Below are 22,947 nucleotides of genomic sequence, written 5' to 3'. Positions count from 1 at the left end.
AATCAACATTTGTTGCTTCATGAACCTGGGGAAGAAAGAATAGTTGACAGAGGCAAGGATGCATGAAGTTTGTGCACTTTGAAAATTCTGATATGAACTGACCTGATCGGCATATCTTGCACTAATGCACTGACTGAAACATAGTTATGCACTGGCATTTCCACTTCCCAAACCTTCCAACACTGTTTTCAGTGCAAAAGCTTATTGTTATTTGAAATACAAAAATGAGAATTGTTCTGCAAATTTCTTAAAATTTCATGCCTTTGTGTAGAAATGGGATGCATTTGTGTAGAAATGGGATGAAACAGACTTAGACCTAAACACACACAGAAGAAAAACAAACGGGAAACAAACTGATTTGCCCATAAAATTATCATGTGGCAGGTGAGGCAACAGTTTCCAGCTACAGAGGTTATGCTACTTCAAGGGTAGTAGAGTGAAAGACAGTCAATCTTGAATCATATGGTACAATGTATCTGGAAGTTCTTCTGTATAAACCTACTGAAAGGCACAATTTCAGTACATTTTATCTGGGCTTGGGCAAAAGAACCTCCTGGCAGATTGCACCCCATTTTTATTTGTGTGTATGTGAGAGACAAGCACCATTTGAATTGAGCAAAATGTCTTAGGCTTATTTTGGTAGGTAATCTGATTTAGTAATCATTCTAATATCCTCTCTGGAAATTCCTGTGTCTCACAATCAGCAGGTGAAGCTATGCTTTGCAAACCACTTTTCATGAAGATAACTATGGGGATATAGGAGGGATGGTTTGTTTATGATACTCATGCTTTAGGTAGTTTATAACTCCCTATCCTTTCTCTCTGTATAACTTGCACCGGCAAATAAAACCTCTCCTGTGAGTTACCTTTTGCCTCTCTATTGTTTCCAATATTGTATGAGTCCACTTTAAATTGATGTGAAGCTTTGTTGTATGTTTATTTTAATTAAAATTTCAAGTGCTCTATGGAAAGTGCTCAAAATGAAAACTCAGGAATGTTATAACCTTCCATAGGCAGGGACTTAGTTGAAGCCAACTTTCTGTGGTTTCTAAGTAAAGAGGAGATGGCTGTTATCTGAAGTCCCTGCACTGAAGATCATGTATTCAGTACTTGGTTCCTTTTATAACTACAGGCTAGTTATAAAATTCAGGGCAGGCAGGCAACAAGCTTGTTTTTCTGGTCGGAATAGGTGTCTTTCCTCATGTTTACTCCCTTCCCACGCCAGCCTTTTACACAACCCTCTTTCCTGCACAGACAAGCACCAGAGAGAGAAGCACAACCAGCCTCTATAGGATGGGCAGCACGACGTGGTGAGCCCATTGACAGCCAAGAGACTGTTCCCACAGATATGTCCCAACCCCTGATCAGATAAACGTTTGGTCAGGGGAACAAATTGCCTGCTGGCAGAGCAAAGTGCAGTACAAGTTGGTTCCAACATTCAGGAGGCATTAAGCAACCCATGGGGTAGAACTAATAAGCAAGTTAAAAACAAACAACAGCACAGCATGCAGATTCAGGTTTGTCTTGCATTTCTAGGGGCTGAAAAATAGTCCTGTAAACTCCAAAACAGTATAGCAGGTCTACCCAACTTACAGCCCACCAAGTTAAGCATACCCTGGTAGGCACGGATGGTTAACTAGGTTATGCTGCTTGCTTGAGACTGTGAACATATGGGACTGTCAAAACCAGGCAAGCCAGAATACATGGCTAATAACTATCCTTGGTTTGATGGATCACCAGCTACACAGGCTTCAATACAGCAAACACTGAAACAGTTTTCTAATAAATAAATTCTGATTTTTCCTAGCCATACAAGCTAGTCAATTTTATTTAAAGAAATGGAGCAGAGATTGCCACTATCTTCTAAATCTCTGTCCCAAACGCTTGGTACAAAGTGGACTATTAATTAAAACAACTACTTTTGCAAAATGTGGGCTTCCAGGTGCAGAAAATAATTACACCAACTCTGGAAGTTAACCAGATCAATAGTAACAAAGGTCTGGTTGGGAGGGTGGGGAGTAATGGCTTACCTAAAGCAATCTAGGAGTTTGTAGCTGAGCAAGATCTAAACAAAGGATTTCTTTTAGAATTTACATGTTAGCCATATCACCTATAGATTAGAATTATCTAGACCTTAAGAGTGTGAGCTTAAGTGGACTCCAGGAGATGGTGGAGGACAGGAAGGCCTGGAGGAATGTTGTCCATGGGGTCGCGATGGGTCGGACGCGACTTCGCGACTAACAACGACAACAAGAAGACCTTAAGTGGAGCTCCACCAGCTGTATCACTACAGTTCTGTTTTATTTTAGATTTGTAAGAAAAAAAGAGAGGGAAAGAAAATATATGATCAGGTGACAAAGAGGGAAAGAAGGGTATAGCTCCTTAGAGTAAATAAGAGAGAATTTCAGCTGGTGCAGCTTTTCTCCTCCCTGACCAAGATGATGTACCTGCCAAAACTTCTCTTCTACACACTAATGAAAAGGTATAGGAGCCCTGCCTTGTTTGCATTTAGTTTCCTAAAACAAAAGGGGACAGATGGATGTTTATGATTAATAAAAAATAGTCAGGTTGAAGCTTGAGCTTCTAGTTTGAAAAATGCTTAAGTCCACAGGGGGAGACTATTTCCATGTTAGATCAAGCAACAAATGTAGCAGCTGAAGCTTGAATGTTCTCTGGATTCTCCAGCAAATGGCTGTACCAACAGAAGCTGCAGCTCAGGTCTTCTCTCTGCTGGATCAACAGTGTCTTTAGGTGACCTGCAGGTACTTGGCAGGGTTTGACAACAGAACTGCTTTTTCAAGCTAGGCATGTTTAGAAAGGAAAAGTGGCTCTCTAAAGTAACAATGTTGAAACTAACACACTTTGCCTCCAACGCATCTCAGCCATGCCCATGCAGCTTGAGCCAGCCCAAATCAAGATTTCATATAACCCTGTTGCCATTGGAAGATCTTGACGTATAGGTACAGAGTGTGAAAAGAAAGGAGTTGCTAAGCAGTGGCAGCGCGTGGTTAATCTCTAACACAAGTAAGGGCTCTTAGTGTAGCCATTTCTTCTAATCAGAACAAACATGAAGGGCGTTATCTGGGAAAAGAGGGGTTCTGATGGTTTTTGAGCCTTCCTGACATGCATAGTTTTTACTCTGGAAGCATTTATTCCTAATTCCCACATGTGAGAGAAAGCTGGAGCTACTAGATGAAGAGAGGAAAGGTGATTTGCACATGTTCAAAGACTCACTTCAAATTTACTGCACACAATTAAAGCTGAGCCCCCATCCCTAAAAAGAGGTTCTGGGGGGGGGGGGGTCACAAAGAAACCACAAGATTTTCGATAAACAGAATCTGCTATGGAGGATTTAACAGAGCTCACCAGTCAAGAAGCTAGACAAGAAATTTATTATTTCTTTTTAAGAAAAACAGAACACAGGAAACCCCCAGACCTGTCCAAATATTGCTAAGTCCAGTCCTACCTAGCAACTAAACTGCATAATGGCACTATCCACATACTCAATTTTTTGGCAGGGGCAATAATAGACATAATAATAGACAAAATAGGCAATAATTTGCTCCAAACTCCTCATAGTGAGAAGAGGAAATTAAGATTAAAGATACTAACAAAACTTGGCGTTAATTTTTTCTTTTTCTTTTTAAGAGTGTCATTTATAACCTCCATGTGTCAGGGTTTCTCTAAGCTAGTTAGTAGTTCTGAGCCTATAGATTACAGGATGGAAGGGAGAGTTGTATTAAAGTTCAAAGTCTTGAGTTGGGACAAGCTACTGAATACAAAAGTTGCTGCTGCTGTGGAGATAAGAAATGGGCAGGAAACAGCCACGAGCCTCATTTTCAAGGCTACCAAAAGTAAATCAGAGAGACCACAAGTTTCAGCAAATGCTGCAGATAAGTTTCCAGATACATGTGGGAGGTCTGAGGAATACAAGCACCAGCAAAAGTTCTTACAGCTTTGGTCCACTCCAACACTTCCAGGGAGGACACTAATGCTCACTAATCTAGAAACCCAAGCAGCAAAACCCTATACACTTTTTACAATCTTAATAACAGAGCAACTTTTGTAAAAATTTCAAGATGGACCACAGCCTGTTTCCTCCAAATACTGTTGGCAGAAGAGATGAAGAGGTCTTGACTAGAGCTCCTTGGACCACAAAAGTCAGACATTGTGGGTTGCTCATGGCAGATTTGCATGGGGGCGACTTCTGTGGCTGAGCCTTACAGAACATTCCCCAAGCCTGTCCTCAGGGACTTCCCTACGACACATTCAACAGAAAGGGCTAGTAATAAAGTAAACTCCCAGCTGCCGGAATTCCCGGCATGTCCGCTGGTGGTCTCCCAGCAACAGGCGGCCGTAGGCCTCAGGCCTGGGCCACCCGGATGAACAGAAAGCCTGGCTCTTATCTAGTGCTTAGCACAGAAAGAGTGGGAGGCTATGTTAAAATTAACTTCATTACAGACAGAGATTCAGTTCCGGAATGAGCCTCCACAGCATTAATAGCTGCACGGATGCCCCCCACCCCGATCACTTTTAGGACATTTTAACTGGAAAAGTGTTTTGAAGATCTGGTCACAATCCAACACATCACATCTGACAGCATGCACTTGTTTTAAACTAACTTGTTTGCAGTAAAGTAGATAAAGACACTTAGCGCCCACAAGAAATGGGGAAACTATGAGCAGGGCTTAATTGGGGGAAACTCTGGGGGGAACAAAAGGGAGGACCTATCAATAGTGAATGACTTTTCCAGGGTTGGCTTGTGCTGTCCCAGCACTTTTGCCAAGTCGTCCCCTCCTACTGAGAAATTGACGTATACTTTCTATCAACATAGGAAACCAGTATTACTCTCCTTTCCCTCTTTCTCTGTGTTATGTTGTTTTCTTAAGCTATTATTCCTCATTGTTTCATGTAGCTTCAAACCCCACCCATCCACCTTGCAGTTCTCTCATTTTTTCTGCTCTCGCACCTCATTTTTTCCACCCCCACCTCACCCTTAAGGCATTCTAGAGCTTGCTCTGCTAGCAGCAAGTTTTGGCCATCAGGCTGCGATCAGCTGTTCAGAAATAATACCATACCGTATTACATAGTTTATATATCATCATGTGGTTACATTACAGTTTTTGCCAGAAACAGCGAATCTGTCCATATTAACTGTGCTTTTATTGTGTTATGGTTAACATTGGTTTGGGGTATTTTGTGGGGAGGGGTTTTGTTTATTTTGCTCATACAGCAGCAAGATCCAGTATGGGGTACACCTCTACCAACACATACTTTTAAAGGGGAAAAAAAAGAACTTTTACATTTTAATTTCATTTTTTACAAGCTGTTGTTTTTCTGATGAAAAGGAAAATCCTCCAGCTATACCATATTGCCCACAGTCAAGAGATGGTGCTTATATCACCCACTCCAAAAAATCCCCCTACCACTATTAATGCATCTTGCATGGGTCAAAGGCCATCCCCCAAAAATCAAGGCAAACACATCCCCTGACTGTAAGTTACAACTATTTTCTTGCAGTTCCACCCACTGTACTCCAGTTCTACCAGTAGATGCCTCACAATAAGCCATATTAACTAAATCAATCCTCCAGGTTCACAGACAATATACCTCTGAGCACTAGCTGCTAGGGACAAAGGAGAAAATGGTTGCCCATGTGCCTTGCTAAGCTTCCCAAAGGCATTTGGCTCATCCACCTCTGTAAAAACAAGACACTGGTATAGGCAGAAACAGGTGACTTGCTCAAGATCAGAAACTTGAATGAAGCGGCATGGTGGTGTAAGCACTGAGCACTGATAAGTAGGTGATTAAGAGATATTCCTCAGGGTAACTCGAAGTGTAGAAGAATCCAGCCTATATGCTCTAAACCATGTTGTAACTTCAGAAGAGATAAAAAGCATCATAAAGTTTGCTTTTACAAATTCACCAGAACTTGTATTCGAGCCACATGGGTACAGACAGATGGTTTTTTCAGGAGGGTTTCCCTCCTTCCAGCCACCACCATGAGCTTGATTTCTCAGCTCACTATGGCTTGACTTTTCCCTTTACAATTTTTTTTTGTGGGGGGAGTGGAGTGGAAATTGGCTTTTACGATCCCTAAGTGGGCATCCATGAGCTGCCCCTCAAAGAATCCTCTGCTGCATCAGGGAAACATTCAAAACAGAGGGGATTACTCACTGATAGGAGCATGAGTTTGGTATCTTTCAAACTCGGAACTCTGGAATGGTTTTGAAATGACTGCACAATTTCTTTTTTCCCAGAGCAATGCATAAGTATAAATCAAGTAAACCTATACACTTTTTTTGTCAAAACAGAATTTAATTCATTCAAAGTACCAGTTGAAAAATGGATGTCTGATTTTGACAGTTCAGGGGAACTGTCAAGCCTCACTCCCATGAATGGGAATCCCCGCACCATGCCCACGTTTTGCAGCTCCCTGAGGTGCTATTATCTCAGGGACACTTGCAAGACTGAGGAGACTCTTGGAACATATGATCACCCCCCCCAAAAAAAAACCCCTGGGGGAACTGAGGGGGTAGGTCCCTTAATACCTTTTTCTACATGATCCCTGGTCTTTTGGGGGGGAACATCTTGTGCCTCAGTGTAGTTTTTCCCCAACCCAAAGCGAGGAAGACCTGATACAGGCACCAGGAGAACTTTGCCATGGACCTACCTGTTTCCTTTGTCTTCAAGGAAACAGGTAGGTAGCCTAGCACAGAGGTGTTCCAGCTAGACACATTTTTTTTCTTTGCCACAATTTCCTACTCTGAACTGCTTATTGCTCATGCACCAAGACTGATTTGCCTCTTTAAATTACTTCCTGGTGTGTGCCAATCGACTTTTTCCCCATTCGGTACTTTTTCCTAAATCCTTAATAAATCTTTTATCCTGCTTTCACCAACACCCAGATTGTTGCTTGGAGGAGGCCTACAAGAAGCATGCCATGTTTTGGGGGGGGGGGTCACACTATGCTGTGACAGTGCAACAAAGAATTGCAACAAAGAATTGCAACACAAGGGACTCCAGTGGGAACTCTGGCCAGTTGCTCTCCAGGGACTGAGCGCCTGGGACCTAAAGTGACTGCGTCTGCTTTACCGTCAGTGATGTGGAGAAGGCGCCCAGCTCTCACATATTACAGCCTGCTCAGCTAGATCTGCCTGATTCTGAGGAGGAATCAGAAGGGCAATGATGGGGAGGTGACTTGGCAATGTCAAGGTCACCTGGGGAAAATTCCCAGACAGAGTAAGAGAACCAGCCTTCCTTGGAAAAGCAAGGACGCTCTTCAGAGCTGCAGGGAGGCAATGGAGGAGGGACTGTTTGGCCCAGACAGGAGATGATAGGTGAAGCAAGAAGACCAATTACAAAATGTTTGGTGTTCCTACCATGTAACCCTCAAGGAGCAAGAGCCATCCTGAGAATGGTATCAGAGGTTTTAGTGAAAGCGGGGAAGGAGGGAACGTCTCAGTTTGGATTCAGCTCTTTCCACAGGCAGATGCTCACGGCAAGGAAAATGCTACTTTGACTTATAGTGTTTTGGAACCTGTAAAGTTTTAATAAAAGAACTGTGCCTCGGAAGATTCATCTGAGCCTGCTAGAGAGGGAAAGAGGGAGGGAGAACTGTAGCCTGTACTGGTGGGCACAGCTGCACAAAACTTGCACCCTCAGATGGGGTAGCCTGCAGGTGCCAGGTCACCACAGGGTCAAACAAACCCAGCCACAAGCCATGGGTTGTTGAAGTGGCTAATACCCCCAAAATAAGCCACTCTGCTAAACCCATTCCAGATTCACTCAACACAGCAGCCTACTGTGGCTTATAACCCTACTGGGTTCTTGCATCAGAAGAACCCAGTCATAAACTAGGTACATACATCCCACAAACAATACCATGTGGTTTCCACCATGCACAGTGTACCATGGATGTGCCTGAAAGATCTCTTTCCATCTGCCATTTTCTTTTCTCTCAGTCTTCCAGGTGGTATCCCAGGAGGTACCATGGGAGGAATGAGGCTCCTCACTCTGATGGCCATAATTATGAGCTGACTGCAGCTGTCAAGCAGTCTCCTCTGCAGAAACAGGACTCATACCCCGAAGTGCAGCAGCAAAGAAAGCAAATGGTCAGGCACTCTCCCTTTCAGCTCTCGAGGGGATAGCTTGAGGAGCGGGGTTGCCCAATCCATGCTCAGGAAAAATGATGGGGAACGGATTCACTGGGCAGCACGGCAGGAAGGAACAGTGCTGCTCAACTGATCACCCCTCTGCGCCTTTGCACACACCAGTGAAGCATCTCACAAGCCCGCAGCAGGAGAAACTCAGCTGGGAAGCAGTGCCCACTTGGGGGCTGTGTACCACAGCAAATTCCCCCACTGTTCCCCTTTCTTCCTCTGGCTTGCCAGAAGCTTGCACTGCTTCTTGCAAGCCCAGTGCCTGCTTCATGGGAGACAGTTTGGGAATGCCTCTTTGGCAAACCAGAGCAAAAAAGGTGGGACCAGTGCTGCCTCCCCTTCATCACTGCCACCAGCTGTTGCACGTGTGAGTTGCTTCACTCTGGTTTGTGCAGGGAATCAGTTGAGCAAAGTACTCAAAAGAGCAGTGTTGTTCTTTTGCACAGTGGTGTCTGCCACTGGCTTGCAAGGAGTGGTGTGAGGAGCTTCACTCTAGCATGTGCAAAGGGGCACCATGAGGAGATGCGCTGTAGTGTGCAGCTCCCAACTGGGCATTGCTGCTCACCAGATTCCTACTGCTCCTGTTCATGTGGAAGCAGCAGAGAAGGAATCGCCTGAACAGCACTGCTCTTTTCCCAGGGCCAACTGCTGATTGCCTCCGTCTGCCACAAAGATCTTTAAGGCAGGAAGAACGGACTCTTTGAACAGTAACTGCAAATGGCAGCTGCCAGTGTTGCTCTCTAGTTAGCAGCCTGGCAAGAGCAGCAACAGGACTTCTATGGTGTTTTCTGGTTCAGACAACACAACAAGCAATCCTGATTCCAAGAAACCATAGAACAGGCCATTGTTTCTGCTCGTGTTTTCTCAAAACCAAACGTACCATACAGAAATCCCATGACAGGGTTTGGATAACACAACTGACTAAGAAAGGCTAAAAATCACCATTGCCTGTCAGTCAAGGGAACCTGCCCATAGCGTCCTTCTTTGCTACTGAATGTTTGCAAAATTCACTTATTCTCTCATCCTGAGCTTCTGCCATATGAGGAACGGGTGATAATAATACCAGTCTACTGTAACGCTTGTAAGGATAAACAAAGAATGCCATGAAGCGGTTCAAACATTCAAATAGTGACAGATGAATGCCAATGTTTCTCAGCAGCAGCCGCATTCCAGTTATAAACAGTTAACAAATTCAGCGCTGCTGGTTTCTGCAATAAAAATCAGCTGACTTCTCAGAAGAGTTTCTCTCATGTCGAGCTGCTTGCAGGAATCCATATTCATCTAAACCTGAGTGTTGGTATCCCTTTCAGAACTCCATTCGCCTGACCACACAATGCCCCCAAAACACACTGCTAAGAGGGAGCCAAAAGGAAAGCCATCAAAGCGTAGCACCAACAGTGATCTCTTGGTCTCCCAAGCTTGGGCCATGAATCCTGTGAAGAACGCTAACAGAGGAACATGGTACAGCATGAACAAAGCCATGGCAACTACATACTCAGTGCCCAAAATAGTAGGAGATCACCCAGAGGGGAAATTAATTCATCACAAAGACTAGGCAAGTGGCTAATTAGAAGCCTGAGTTGTTTAGTCGCAAAGTCATGCCCGACCCATCACGAATCCATGAACTATTCCTCCAGGCTTTCGTGTCCTCCACAATCCCTCGGTGTGCACCCAAGCTCACACTCACTGCCCCAGTGACTCCATCTAGCAGAGGACTGAGTAAAATTTGCCAAATCAAGCTCTCATTCTTAACACTTGGACTTTTTCTTTAATACTTTAGCAGAAGTGTCTAACCCATGGAATATTCCATTTCCCCAGTGAACCCTTTGTGGATGAAGATTGTACAGCTTTTTTTAATAAAACAAGACAAGATCAACATCAGCAATAGGAAACACTATTCCAGGTGCAACAATTACTTAGCACAGCAATCATTTATGGGGCCCTCCAAAATGGCATGCTGTCAAAACAAGTGTGTCCCAAGAGCCCATGTAGTGCTGTACAAGGTTCTCAGAAGGGTTGCATTTTTGGACTGCACATGACATGGCATAAACATGGAGGATCTTCAGTGGTTTTACAGGGGACCTGAGAGGCACTTCTTGGATGGTGCATTGGAACTGCTTGTGGACAGAATGCTCATCATTCAGAGTTTGCCATTTGGCTTGGAACACCAGTTGCCTTTTCTCCCTTTTCCTCTTTCGGGGACATTGTAAAAGACAATCCTTCTGAGTCTGGGGCATGGTAACAACGCTTACATCTGACCAGGAATGTCTACCTTTAAGAAAGGGTGGGAGGACTACTGCATTGTTGGGGAGAGGGGAGGCAAAGAGCTTCTTGTTTGCCCTGAAAAACCATTAAAGGGTTTAATATTTAACAGCAGCTGCAAGGGAAAAAAAGGGGGGGGGGGGGTGCGCCAAGCAAGGGGATCTTGGTTCTCACAGAAGCTTGAAGGTCACCTTGGCAACAAGCTAGGCCTGAGCAGTTTGCATGCCCCAGGGTAATGTCCCAACTAAACTGGAAAGAAGGGAGATTGAACAATCGGGTGGCAACTCCCCCAAACTCTTGACTCATTCTGCTGCTGCTTACCACTTTCCTACAGATGCCCCCTGTTCTGAGCGAGGGCCTCATCTCTTTTCTCTGCCACCATTTACCAAAGCGCACAAGTTCATACTGAACCTTTCTCATAGCCTAAGTTCAATCTAATGTTTAGCAAATGGGATATTTCTGGGTATGGCTAACAGAATTCTCAGTATTAATTTAGGGAAGCTCGGCCAGTTGCATGTTTGAAATTGCTCTAAATGTTAACATTGCTGTGTTCAGTGTCCATCTGTTCAAATGCTAAGAGGCAGTATTAGAAATGCACAATTAGGCCTGCACTTTGAAGAGAACTGATTCAATTCATATTTCCCAGACCGCAACAGTCATTCTTCAGTTTCCACACTTTTTAAAAATGTGCAATATAAGGGTCTCAACTCAAAAAGTGTACCAAACCATGTGTACACTCTGTCATGAATGTGTCAAGACGGAGGCTTCTGGATGCAAGAATTTCAAAACAAACTTGTGTGTCCTGCTCAGAAAAAGCAGGAAAGGGACCTCCTTTATTTCTTTTTCCCCCAGCCCTGAAACTGTAACTTGCTCTGACTGGGGCAGTGCTGCCAGAACACGAGCAATCTGTCAAAGCGCTGGGGAGAATTTCAGCCCAGGACCCATTCCTACCCCACTGATGAGAGGTTTCATAGGGGTCTCTCAGACTGCCACTAGCTTTTGTGATGTCTGGGCGTACACCTTGAAAATCAAAGGCTTTTGTTCAAATATCTTCTCAGTAATCCTTAAACAACCCTGTAAAGTAGGCCAGGGCTAGTGCAGTAAAATTGAATGGCATATAAAAGCTTATATAAATAAATGTTCCATATAAATAAATGGAATAGCCACAGTTTAGGAGCTGCCTGGTCACAATCATGCTGTCACCTAGATTCCTCACTCAGGTCTCATTCATATACTTGCTTTCAAATCACACCAAATTCTACTGGCAGATGTAGACATGTCTCATTTAAATGCTTTTAAGACTGATTTCATGATGTCTCAGTGTGGACTTTTTGAGAGAATTGGGATGATTCACCCCAATCCTGCACAAATGCACACTTCCATGTCTCCAGATGCTCAGTCTTGAGTAAATCAAAAGTATAATGAGCGAAAACCAGAGCAGCACAATTATGAAGTCGTATGCTATATTCTTAAGCAAGATTAAAAATGACTGAGTTGAAGGGATAAAAAATAGTTTCAAATGGCTTTTGAGCTTCATAGTACAAAAGAAAAAGAATAACATGCAACAAAACAAAGAACCATAGCAATAAGAGTGGTCCCCTCTGTATAACTTAGAGCATGTTGTTAATGTCACTTCCCAAATTAGAAATTTTCTAACGTTCTAGAAAATATCATCAAATTTTGCTTCCCTGCCTAAAATATCACCGCTCTTAATTGAAGTTTGATCTTTGGACCAACTGAAGATCACCTTTAAGCATTTAAACTTGGGAGAGGAGAAAGAATAGATTAGATCTAATTTGGCCAAGCTGCAGGGAAGAATCAATGTGCTCCATATGATGCACAAACTGGCCTAAATTAAAAACCTAACCAACACTTTTTGAAACCATTATTTTCACTCCAGTCCTATACACATACTCTAGTTCTCCAGAGATAAAAGGCTGGCTCAGTCAAAATGGTACAAAGGTAATAAATTTGAAGGGCAACTGAAGGGCAGCAAGCTTCAGACAACATTTATGGCTGCAAGTAACTACCCTCAGGGCTGCAATGCTATGCACACTTAACTAGAAGTAAAACTCACTCCTGAGTAGTGACAGAATCTCGGTTTTCAATTTGTGAGGAGGAAATAAAAACTCAGGTTCGTGGGAAAGATCAAACGTTCGCACCTCCACTGCTTTATTGAACAAGCCCAGGTTCCCTGCAGGTTTTACTCACAATAATGCATTACCAGGCAGAGGCAAACTCAACTGCGAGGTTTCAATACAAGCACAGAGCATTTTATATCACGTACACAGGTTCTGAGCAATTGATGACAGATATTATAATGAATGCAGATATTACAATGAAATTATGAGGTCATCATATACAGAACAGATAAGAAGATCAACCAAACATACAAGTGACAATATTTCTAATTGCAGGGTATTGACATTTCAGTAGAGTAAATTCCAGAAACTTGAATCCATCTCCAGGTCTGCTTAGACACGTAAATTCAGGCTATTGAGAAACCATTCATGAACACATAAACTCATCTGTTGCATTCTGTTTTCAGGAAGACTCAGACCCTGAGTAATGGATCAGCCCCTTTCTGATTGGGTAGGGCGCATGAAGCACTCTGGGCTGGCAAAATAAATACTTCCTGGTAAACTGTGAATTCCTGCAGAGGCTATGCAGCAACATTGTAGCTGTGATTGTGCATTCAACCAAATGGCCTGTCTGATCTGGCTTACAGCTAGAGGGGAGAAGAAGAGCCATTTTCTTAAGGCAACAGCAATATTAAACAGTGACTTGGCTTGGAAAGCTGGTGCTTTTGAGAAAGAGTGCAGGTTTGGTTTTATAACACAAAGGCACGTATAAGCAATGTTTTTCCGCCAGGATTTATCTAAATTGTCCCAACAGTAGACATACATAGGAATGTGTTGTGTCATGTCTCCCTAGAGGAATCCTTATCAAAAGCCCTCTGAGCCAAATGCACCAAGGGGACAAGCTGTAGGAGGGAAACCTGGGGCTGATCAAGAAGACAGTGGGTTCCTGGGGGAGAGATTTGCTCTGCTCAAATGGTGGAAGGCTTCCTTTCTGATCTCGGGGTGCATGTTGAACTACCTTCTAGCCCCTGGAAATGCCCAGTTCTTAAGATACAGGCAAAGGGGATGGTCAGGAGAAAAAGTGCCACTTATAAAACAGTCCCTTATAAGGAAAGGGCAACACACAAACAAGGCTCTCCTGATGAGTTGGACCTCTTCCAGGGTGCCTCGGCTGATCAGCAGCTGAGCTTTGGGTGGAGCTCAAGAAGCTGTTTACTGAACTCTCTACCTGTGCTTGAATTGTCTTCAGGCTTTGCTTTTGACCCCAACAGCCTATCTTGTTGACTGTTCAGACTCAGACTGCCTTCTGCACCCTCCTTGTAACCTAAACTTTGCTAGCTGCTTGCTCGCTCCCGTCTCATCCCTGCCTGACCAGGATAGTCATGGAGACGTGATGGAAGGAACGGTCACAAAGGTGGCTTTTTGGACTCCAAGGAGCCCTGTTTGTGGGCATTTGTAGCATTATTTTTACATTACATTTCTATACCACCTATATTTCTATACCATTTTAAGTCCCCCATCCAGATTTCCACCAGCCTTGACTCTGCTTAGCTCCCAAGATTAAGAGGACCAGGCACTTGAGGTTATGCAGAAGCTACTACTAATCTATTTTTAGAAGAGATAAGTCTGGGTATGTTGTTAGATAATTCAAAGAGACTAAACAGCCTTAGATTTGGGAAAGACACACATTTCATAATTAACATATAGAATTCACTGCCACAGGATATGATGGCTACTGGTTTAGAGAGCTTTAAAGTAGACCTGTTAATGGACAATATACATGAATAAACCCAACAGGCCTAATTTAGAGGCAGAATGTCTCTGAATACCAGTGGCCAAGACCAAAACAGCAGGGACCGGCTCCTGCTCGCAAACCCTGCCTGTGGGCTCCCCAGAAGAATCTAGATTTCCACTGTTAGAAACAAGATCCTGAGCTATATATGAAGCCTTGTTCTAATTCAGCAAAGCTCTTCTTGTGTTATGTTACACCCTACTGAATTCTTACTGATCACATTAAGTTTTGAAAATCTAGAATTACATTTTTAATATCTTTTGATCCTCATCCTCCTCTTCCTCACAAACTACATGTTTCAGATTAGAGCAACTGTTGTCTTTTCAAGGACAATGCCATCATATGGCATCCATTCTAGGAAACCTGCGCTCAGGCCTAACATAGTCTTGCTGGCTGGTGCTTCCTCAATAGCAACAGAGAAATTACAACCTAGAGGTGGAGTACGAATGATCAAACAGAGTCATTCTTGTTCAGGGAAAGCATGTTTCACCATTCATGTTCAGCCATTTATGTTCGGGGAAAGCACATGGTACGAAACTTCCGGGATTGTAGGTAGCAGAGAGCAAGTGGGGGTGCATGTTAAGCCTTCCAACTTCCTGTAAAAAATTAAAGTTATCTGTTAAAACAAACAAAAACCCCCAAGCAGAATGCAAAAAAAAAAAAAAAAAGGCTGAAACACTTCCCCTACCATGCTAGCCTTTCTCAGAAGCATGGAGTTTTTGATGGAGAGAGCACTAAAGCACATGACATACACATGGTAGAGCATTTGCTTTGCATACCTGAAGTCCCAGGTATACTGGGTCAGATAACTCATGGAACACCTCTGCCTGAAACCCTAAAGAACTACTGCCTGCCAGACTAAATACTGGACCTAGTGGAGCACTGACAGCTTCCTATGCAACCTGAAATTATACACCCCACTGAGGGCTTTACCACATGAGTGTTCTAAACGTGAGATCACCTTTTCCATCCAGGTGATGAAAGGCCTCTCTAGATTATTGATCTGGATGGTGCTAACCACATTTCATTGCATTTCAATCCTCATGCTCAAAGTAATACAGTAAACTTTGCAAATTCCTATAAGCACTTCTTTCAGAAACAGCAAGCTACATGTGTGTGTGTGTGTGTGTGTGTGTGTGTGTGTGTGTGTGTGTGTGTGCTGGTTGTTGTTTTGGGGGTTTGGGGTGAGGAACAAGTTTCCTAACTATAAAGCTAAGTTTGTACTATTGTACCTCTGTAACCATACAGGAGTCAATTAAAAATAATAATGTTAATAAAAGTGCAACTTGAAAATAGGACTATGAAGAATCCAAATACAGCTTCTGGCGGTTTTTGAACTGAAACTGTTGATGGTATAAATGAGCAAGATTTCATTTGTTCATACTGAAATCCTTGCTGAATGACTGATTATGGACAACCAGAAAGGTAGAGCCTGGATTCACATGTTCACTGGGAAAAGAAGTCACAGTGGCTTCTTTTTTCCCCATACCCATACAAACTGGTCACACACCATGTATGTTGCCATGTCATCTAAACACATGGTAGAGCCTCCTTCCAGACCACCCCAAATCCACGTCTTGTAGGATTCTGGGCAGGTTTGAAGCTACCACCTCCTATGAACTTTGCCATAAAATCTTGCTTATGGCAGGATTGCAAAGTTCCACGACAGGGAAGCCACCATAGCTTCTTTTACTGGTAATCATGTGATCCCAGCCAGTAAGAGGTTTCTGTTCAAGCCAGTTGTTTGATGGTTTATATGCATGAAAATAGATAGTGGACCCAACTCATTCAGCACTGAATATGGGATGTCGAGTGAACCAAATGTATTACATACCATTATCAGTATAAACTGACAGGGTTCACATGAGATGACAAGCAATTGTAGTGTTTTTTTTTTTTTTAATCAATGTGGCTTGTAATGTTGTTTGGGCTCAGTCATGGTATATCACCACAGCTTGTTTTGGGTCTGAAAGTCATAACAAGAAATAGGGGTCTCTTAAATGGTTCCTGTTTTGCACGATTGTCTGTCATGATGTTTGGACCCAGGAGCTCCGTTTTTGTTTTTTTTTAAGGTAAAAAGACGCCATAGAGTCCTATGGAAAGAGTGGCAACAGAAGAGACTGTTCCAAGCATCCACTCTCTACCACCCATAGCTTCCAAGCATCACTTACTTTGTTTCTTTCTGCTGAGTGCTGTGCGCATCACCCTGTTTACTTTCTGAAACAGGGGAAAATACACAGAGGGAAAAGAAAGGAACTGCAATTGAAGTGTTTCATGTTTAAAAACATATCTGGGGACTAGATTGGTTAGGAATCAATCCTAATTGGTTAATCAACTGGTTAGGAAGCTTGAACAAGATGGAGATACAATTAGGAGGGGAAAGGAGAACCCACAGAAAAGCCTAAGTGGGCCAATCATAATGAGGCAGCTGTAATAGATAGGAAGCAATGGAGAAATGGATTGTGGTGGCTACAGAAGAGGCCTACTTGGACTCTCTTGGGGTTCTTAGTTGGTACCTGCACAAATACTTCCCCGCATTGCCCAACTGAAGCCCCGAATTTCAGCAGTCATGTAAGTGTACTCCCACAAATGCAGCATTTTTTAAAAAATAAGGAATACAATTTTCTGTGCAAAAATAATAAAAGAAGTTTGCCAACCACTGACAGCTCCTCCAAGGTGCTCCTTGGGCAATCTGAAGGGATTGTCTGTGGTTGTCAAAACAAAGTTTGCCAAAGCTGGGTGTCAAGCCGGACTTCACAATCTCTGGGAAATGGGTAAAGGGACAGAAAGTTGTGATTGCAGCAGGAAGGGGGTGACAAGTTTGTCCTACCATGGGGTCCTCTGAGATGTCTATAGGAGGACCAAGGGGCAGAAGGGGGACAAACAAGCTATGGTGAGTGTGATCATCTGTCAGATTCACCATGGGTTGTTTACATAACAACCAACCCACATGGTTTATTGCCAGAATTTGTTATTATGTGCAAGCTTGCTCAATGGAGTGTAGTAGGAGATATCTTCATCCTGACATCTAACTCAAGGGACTCTTGTAAAAGCTTCCAAAATATATGAAAAAATGTTAATTTGCATTGCAAAACAATTAAACTTCAGCCATAAAAGCAGTAAAGAATTCATTGCATTAACCAGCACTTGATAACAGCTAAAATTTAGCAGAAGATACTTCTAAAAAGGAATTCACCTATCTCCAAAAACAGAGAAGTACAGTTGCTGAAGGGACTTCCCAGGTTAGAGAGTACCATAGAAAGGTACTCATGCTACTGAGAAGTCCCCAACTCCAACAATATTTGGAAACTGCCCAGATACATTGGTTACTGTCCTGTACAGAAATGTAGTAAGTGAAATAAAACTCTGCTTGCCCTTGTAACACCCCCAGAAGGCACAGGCATCCTTAGAAGAAGTTACAACACAGGGACAAAGAAATGAGACAAATAAATTCTCCTTTAAATACTTCATACCAAGCGGGGGGTTACATATACACTTTCAGATGTGGTCAGACTACACCCCCCATCAGCCCTAGCCAGAATAGCCAAAGGTGAAGAACTATGTCAATTTCAGATCAACATCTGGAGGTTGGCCTCTTTTTGCCCATCCCTGCTCCAAAGCAAGAACAACCGCCAATTTATGAGTATCTGTGCACTTTGAATTGAGCCTCAAAATGGACTTGCTACCAGGGAGTTGTTCCCTAAAATGGGCACCACTTAAATGTCTCACCACTGCACTGAAATCCATCTACAGTAGGAAGAGCTCAATCCACTCATTTACTCAGACTTGAAATTAGAGCTCCAGGATCTCAGAGCATGAACATTTCAGGATTTTTACTTCTACTCAGGGTCTCAACTCCAGAGAAGGACAAACATTACAGGGTGGCTAAAACCCTGCCTGAAACTGTGAAAAGCTTCTGCCAGTCAATGCAGAGCAGCTCTTCCCAACCAGCTGCCCATCCAAATGCACTCAGCTTCCATCCCTGGGATTATGGGGAATGTAGTCCAACACACCTGAAGGGCTATGTGTCAGGGAAAACTTGCTGACAACAGTGAGCTGGATGGGTTTGATAACATAACTGTAACTTCTTATGTCCCTTTTATCCCACCAAACTTGATCCCCTGACCCAGGAGGCACCAGCCATTAGCTGCCAAGCTCCTTTCTCCCAGTCTTGGAGAATCTGACAATGCTTTTCTAATGTCCCTTTAAAAGAATCTGTTTAGATTTAATATACAGGGAAGCTGCCTGGACTGCATATAATATCCTCTGTGTGTTATTAACCTGGCTCAACTGAACTCTGTTCTGAAAAACAGCCTTTACCCTCCCCATTTCCTTGTAGCTTGAACTCAGGAAAAACAAACAAACAAATCCACATGAAGATATCTTATTGCCCAGAGCTGTTGACTAGCCCTGCATTTAAGGATTCAGCATGAAAATGACAGAAGCTCCACAGAGAAGTGAGGATTAAAGCATCCCAATGGATACCCCTTTTCTCTTTATGCATGTTTGTGAAGGTGAAATATACAGTTGCATGGAATAGCTTCTGGGCAGGTAGAAGGAAATGGGCCATTACTAAATTTCCAGTGGTAGAAGTCCAGTAGATTCCAGGGCTGCTCAACTAAAGTTGCAACTAAGGCGGCGATCTTAGTAGTCAATATTAGTCAATCTGAGAATCAGTCCCATTGATCTCATCGGGCGCATTGTCATGCCTCGATGGGTAAAGAGATCCAGAGCTTGCCTTTTTAAAACTTTGAAAGCTTAATGCACAGTGGCGATCCATTAGAATTTAAGTCAGAAGGCAAACTTTTTATTTATTGTTTTGCTATGAAAGGCGCTAGAGTCCTGAAGTCTGGCACTTTCTCTTCCCTCCTCCTTACAAAGCTTAACCACACTCAAGCCTCACAACACAATCCAAACATTACACTTGAAATAAAGAGAGTCGCACGGAAAAAAGGACCACCCATTATAAACCTCAAATAACTGAATATTAAGCAGAATAACTACTATATTCGCTACTACGGATTAGATTTGTTCGCTGGCCCATGCAAAACACGTCCCGCAAGGGCGGGGCTGAAAAGGCAATAATTTCTGACCAGCGCGATTTGGGACGAGGGCTACAAAGGGAGGGGGATACGCGACATGTTCAAGGGAAGAGAATCCTTCCAGAACGATTTTCGTTTTGCTGATCTTGAACGTGTAATCTCAGCGAACCCGCTCAGAGCGGTCAATTTCAACGGGAAGCAGATCTGACCCCCTTTCCAAGATCCACCGGTCACAACCCCCGCAGTGTTCAACAATCGAAATAACCAGATTTTTTTCTCCTCTCCCCTGACTTGGCTTTGTGCTGACATCAGATCAATATTTTTATCCACGCACACAGAAGCAAGAAGCTGTACACGAAGTTTTTCTCTGTGTCGTGCGATGTTTTCCAACCGGAGCCACTTCTTTGGCTTCCCAAATTGGTAAAAGACACCCCCCTTCCTACGCCCCCCGTTGCCTTCCTCAATCAATTAAAAATAATAATAAAAATAATACCGACATAAGAATGCAGACCCACCTTCTGTACTCCAGATTCCTGGCCAGACAAAAACGAAGAAGATCCCCGTGCAAAACCAGCAGGGGCTAAGAAAGGCCCCCATTGTTTTTTCATTGCAAATCCCAGCTCATAATTTCGTCCAGGAAGAGGGAAGTTTTTGTTTCCTGCAACAAGCTCGGAAAACGTGCCCGGCTTGTTGCCGCAATATTTCTTCCCACTTTCCTTCACAACCAACTTTTCAACCTTCTTTACTTCCTTAAAAAAAAAAAAAAAAAAAAAGCCGCCACCTCCTCTCGCTCCCTCTCTCTCTGGCCTCGTGAACGCGCTAAGCGCGCCCCCGGAAAGGATTCCGGCTCCCTCGGGAGTGGCAAACGAGTTCTCCGTTGGAGCACGTCAAAGGCATTCTCTGCCTCGTGGGAAATAAACGGGGGAGTAAACTTTTTAAACTTTTTTCTTGTGCCTCCTTGCTACTGAAGATAGAACTTTCTCTTCTTCTTGAGCGATTTGGAGACCTTCCGTTTTTCAGGGGTCTGGCCTTGAAAGGACAAACAGATGGAAGGATCATCAAAAAATATTTGTAATATTACATATATGCACTTGCTATTGAATAATGGTATTTGGAGAAGGGTGGGGAGCAGAGAAGTCTATAAAGTTTGAGTGAGGTGGAGAAAAGAAATGGCTATTTGACAAGGAGTCAGATAATTAACTTTTAGTTGATTAACTGGTTGAAAGGCCAGAGATTTATCTTGATTATTTAATATAAATACATTTAGATTTCCAGAACCTCGAGTTTCCAAAACCAAAACCTCGAACCTATCCTTCTGAAAGAATGAAGGAAGCAGGAAGCTCCTAATATATACTGAAGAAAAGCTACTACACTTATTCTTTAAACTGTTCTGCCATTTTATCTCTCACACATATACAAAGGTCAACATACCGTCAGTGCAAATTATGTTCATAGCCCTCTACTCCATAGATTAAGCTTGCCCCTGCCAATCACCATTTGGGCAATTAATGCTACAGTCCTATACATGCCCACTCAGATGTAAGTTCAATGAGGTGCTCATGTAAGTGTATATAGGATTGCCGTCCGATGTGCTGATTAGTCAGTCCTGCCATGCCTGCTGAGAAATTACTTCTGTGCAGCTCCATGGAAATTTCTGCTGGTTAAATGGATGCAGCACTGCAGCCCAGACCTGTTAAAGCTTGCAGCCTTTCTAAAAAATGACAGACATATATTATACATCATGGGTCTATAAAATGTACCTGGAGACCAGCAAATTGGTACTTGAGATATTGATCTTAAATGGGTACAACAGGGGAAGAGGAATACAGTAGTTTGGGTTCAGCCCTGGGTTCAGCCCTGGGTTTAGGTTCAGCCCAAGGCTCAGGTTCTGCAAAATAGTAATAAGTGAACATGAGAGCAGAATGAATTCAAAGTAATTTACATACTTAATATTTCTTCCTTCCATGTCAACCCATCTTTCCACTGAGATAATCAGTTGATATTATCCCACTGCCCACCCACAGACGATGTCTGGAGAGCCTTTTTGGTGGTGGCTCTTGGCCTTGGCAACGCCCTCCTAGGAAGGCTCATCCACGCTCTTGGCATAATCATTCAAGTGCCGGATAAAAACCTGTCTTAGTTTCTGTGTGAGCATTTTAACATAGGAATGTTTGATTTTACTGTCCATTTGAACAGGATGTTCCTTTAAATTTTCCAATTTATTTTCATATGCCTTATTTCTTAATATGGGAACTTTGTTTTTTACAAATTTGCCAGTCCTTTCAGGCACATATATTTAGGGTTGCCACCTGAGACTTGGTGAAGGATGGAACATAAAAGCTTTTAAATAAATAAATATGTTGAAAGTGAAAGATATAATTTGTGTAAGGCAAAACATAAATATTGTATTTCTTAAATAATATGATAGTATTATTTTTCCCATACTGCTGATGCAAGGGCTGAGGAAGAATGTTTATGAGGTAAATTCATGGCAGCAACTGGATTCAAAGCAGGGACTTCCATTCTCTTACCCTGGTCTCTCATTCAGTACCATGCATGAGCAACAAAACATAAGCATCCAGATGGCAATGCCTCTGAGCATGTGCAGTGTCTTTCTTACATAAAGACTTCCAGATTAGAGGGTACACATGCTTGAGTCTGGGCATCTGACACTTTGTGAATAAAGCAATTAAATTATTTACATTTTTATTCAATTAGGCACACATTTAGCAATAAAAAGGACAGTGTAAAAGATAAAGAAAAGCATCTTAATTCTGAAGAGAAAGGAAGATGATGGCTTTTAAAACTGACAATACAGGACAGGGAGTTATATGATTAGTAACCCTCAGAATATCCAGGAAGGCTTTAGCAAGTAGGCCAAATAAGCAGCAGCAACTGGATTGGGGAAAAAAGTTGCAACATGGTTTTATCAGCAACAGAAGACTTTCCAGACTCCAATGAAATGAAAGGAACCTGTGAAAGAACACTATTTCTGGGCAGATGCAAGCAGCCCTGTTGCAGTGGTGTCCTTGGCTAGTTGCCGTTCACTTCTGGGGGCGAGTCAAGCTGCTGGGTATGACCTAAAATCCCTGGATGCCTTGGGACCTGATTACCTGAAAGACCAGCATCTTCCTTATAAGCCCGAGCCTGGAAAACTTCCAGAGGGTCCATCTTTCAGCCCCATCAAGGGATGATGCACATTTGACAGAGACACAAGACAGGGCTTACTTAGTGAATGCATCCCAACTCTGCAATTCCCTCCCTAAGGAAGTTTCCTATCAATGATATTCTTGCCCACTCAGAAAGGAGACACACACACACTTATCAAATTGACTTTGATATTAAAAAAAAAATCTTCACATTTTTTAAAGTGGGCTAACTAGTTTTAAGGGATGCTGGTGGCACAGTGGTTTAAACTGCTGTGCTGGTTGATCAAAAGGTTGCCGGTTCGAATCTGTACAATGGGGTGAGTTTGCATTTCTCCATCCCAGCTCCTGCCAACCTTGCAGTTCGAAAGCATGCAAATGCAAGTAGATGAAAAGGTACCACTTCAGTGGGCAGGTAACAGCGTTCCGTGCACTTCGGTGTTTAGTCATGCCGGCCACATG

At 43.0% G+C, this 22,947-nt stretch overlaps 1 protein-coding gene across 1 annotated transcript in view; it reads right to left on the bottom strand.

The window, feature by feature from the left end:
• Positions 1-20,102, bottom strand: part of ERBB2 (erb-b2 receptor tyrosine kinase 2) — a 64,574-nt gene extending 44,472 nt beyond the window's left edge. Inside the window, exon 1 of the mRNA XM_044447121.1 lies at positions 19,855-20,102. Coding sequence (XP_044303056.1) covers positions 19,855-19,936 — 82 coding nt within the window. The 5' untranslated portion in view covers positions 19,937-20,102. The remainder of the gene's footprint in view (positions 1-19,854) is intronic.
• Positions 20,103-22,947: the final 2,845 nt, after the last annotated feature.

This window comes from Varanus komodoensis, unplaced genomic scaffold (assembly GCF_004798865.1).
Source record: "Varanus komodoensis strain SLA01 unplaced genomic scaffold, ASM479886v1 scaffold50, whole genome shotgun sequence".
Classification (NCBI taxonomy): domain Eukaryota; kingdom Metazoa; phylum Chordata; class Lepidosauria; order Squamata; family Varanidae; genus Varanus; species Varanus komodoensis.
The sequence above is the reverse complement of the archived record's forward strand: the minus strand, read 5'-3'. Positions and strand labels throughout refer to the sequence as shown.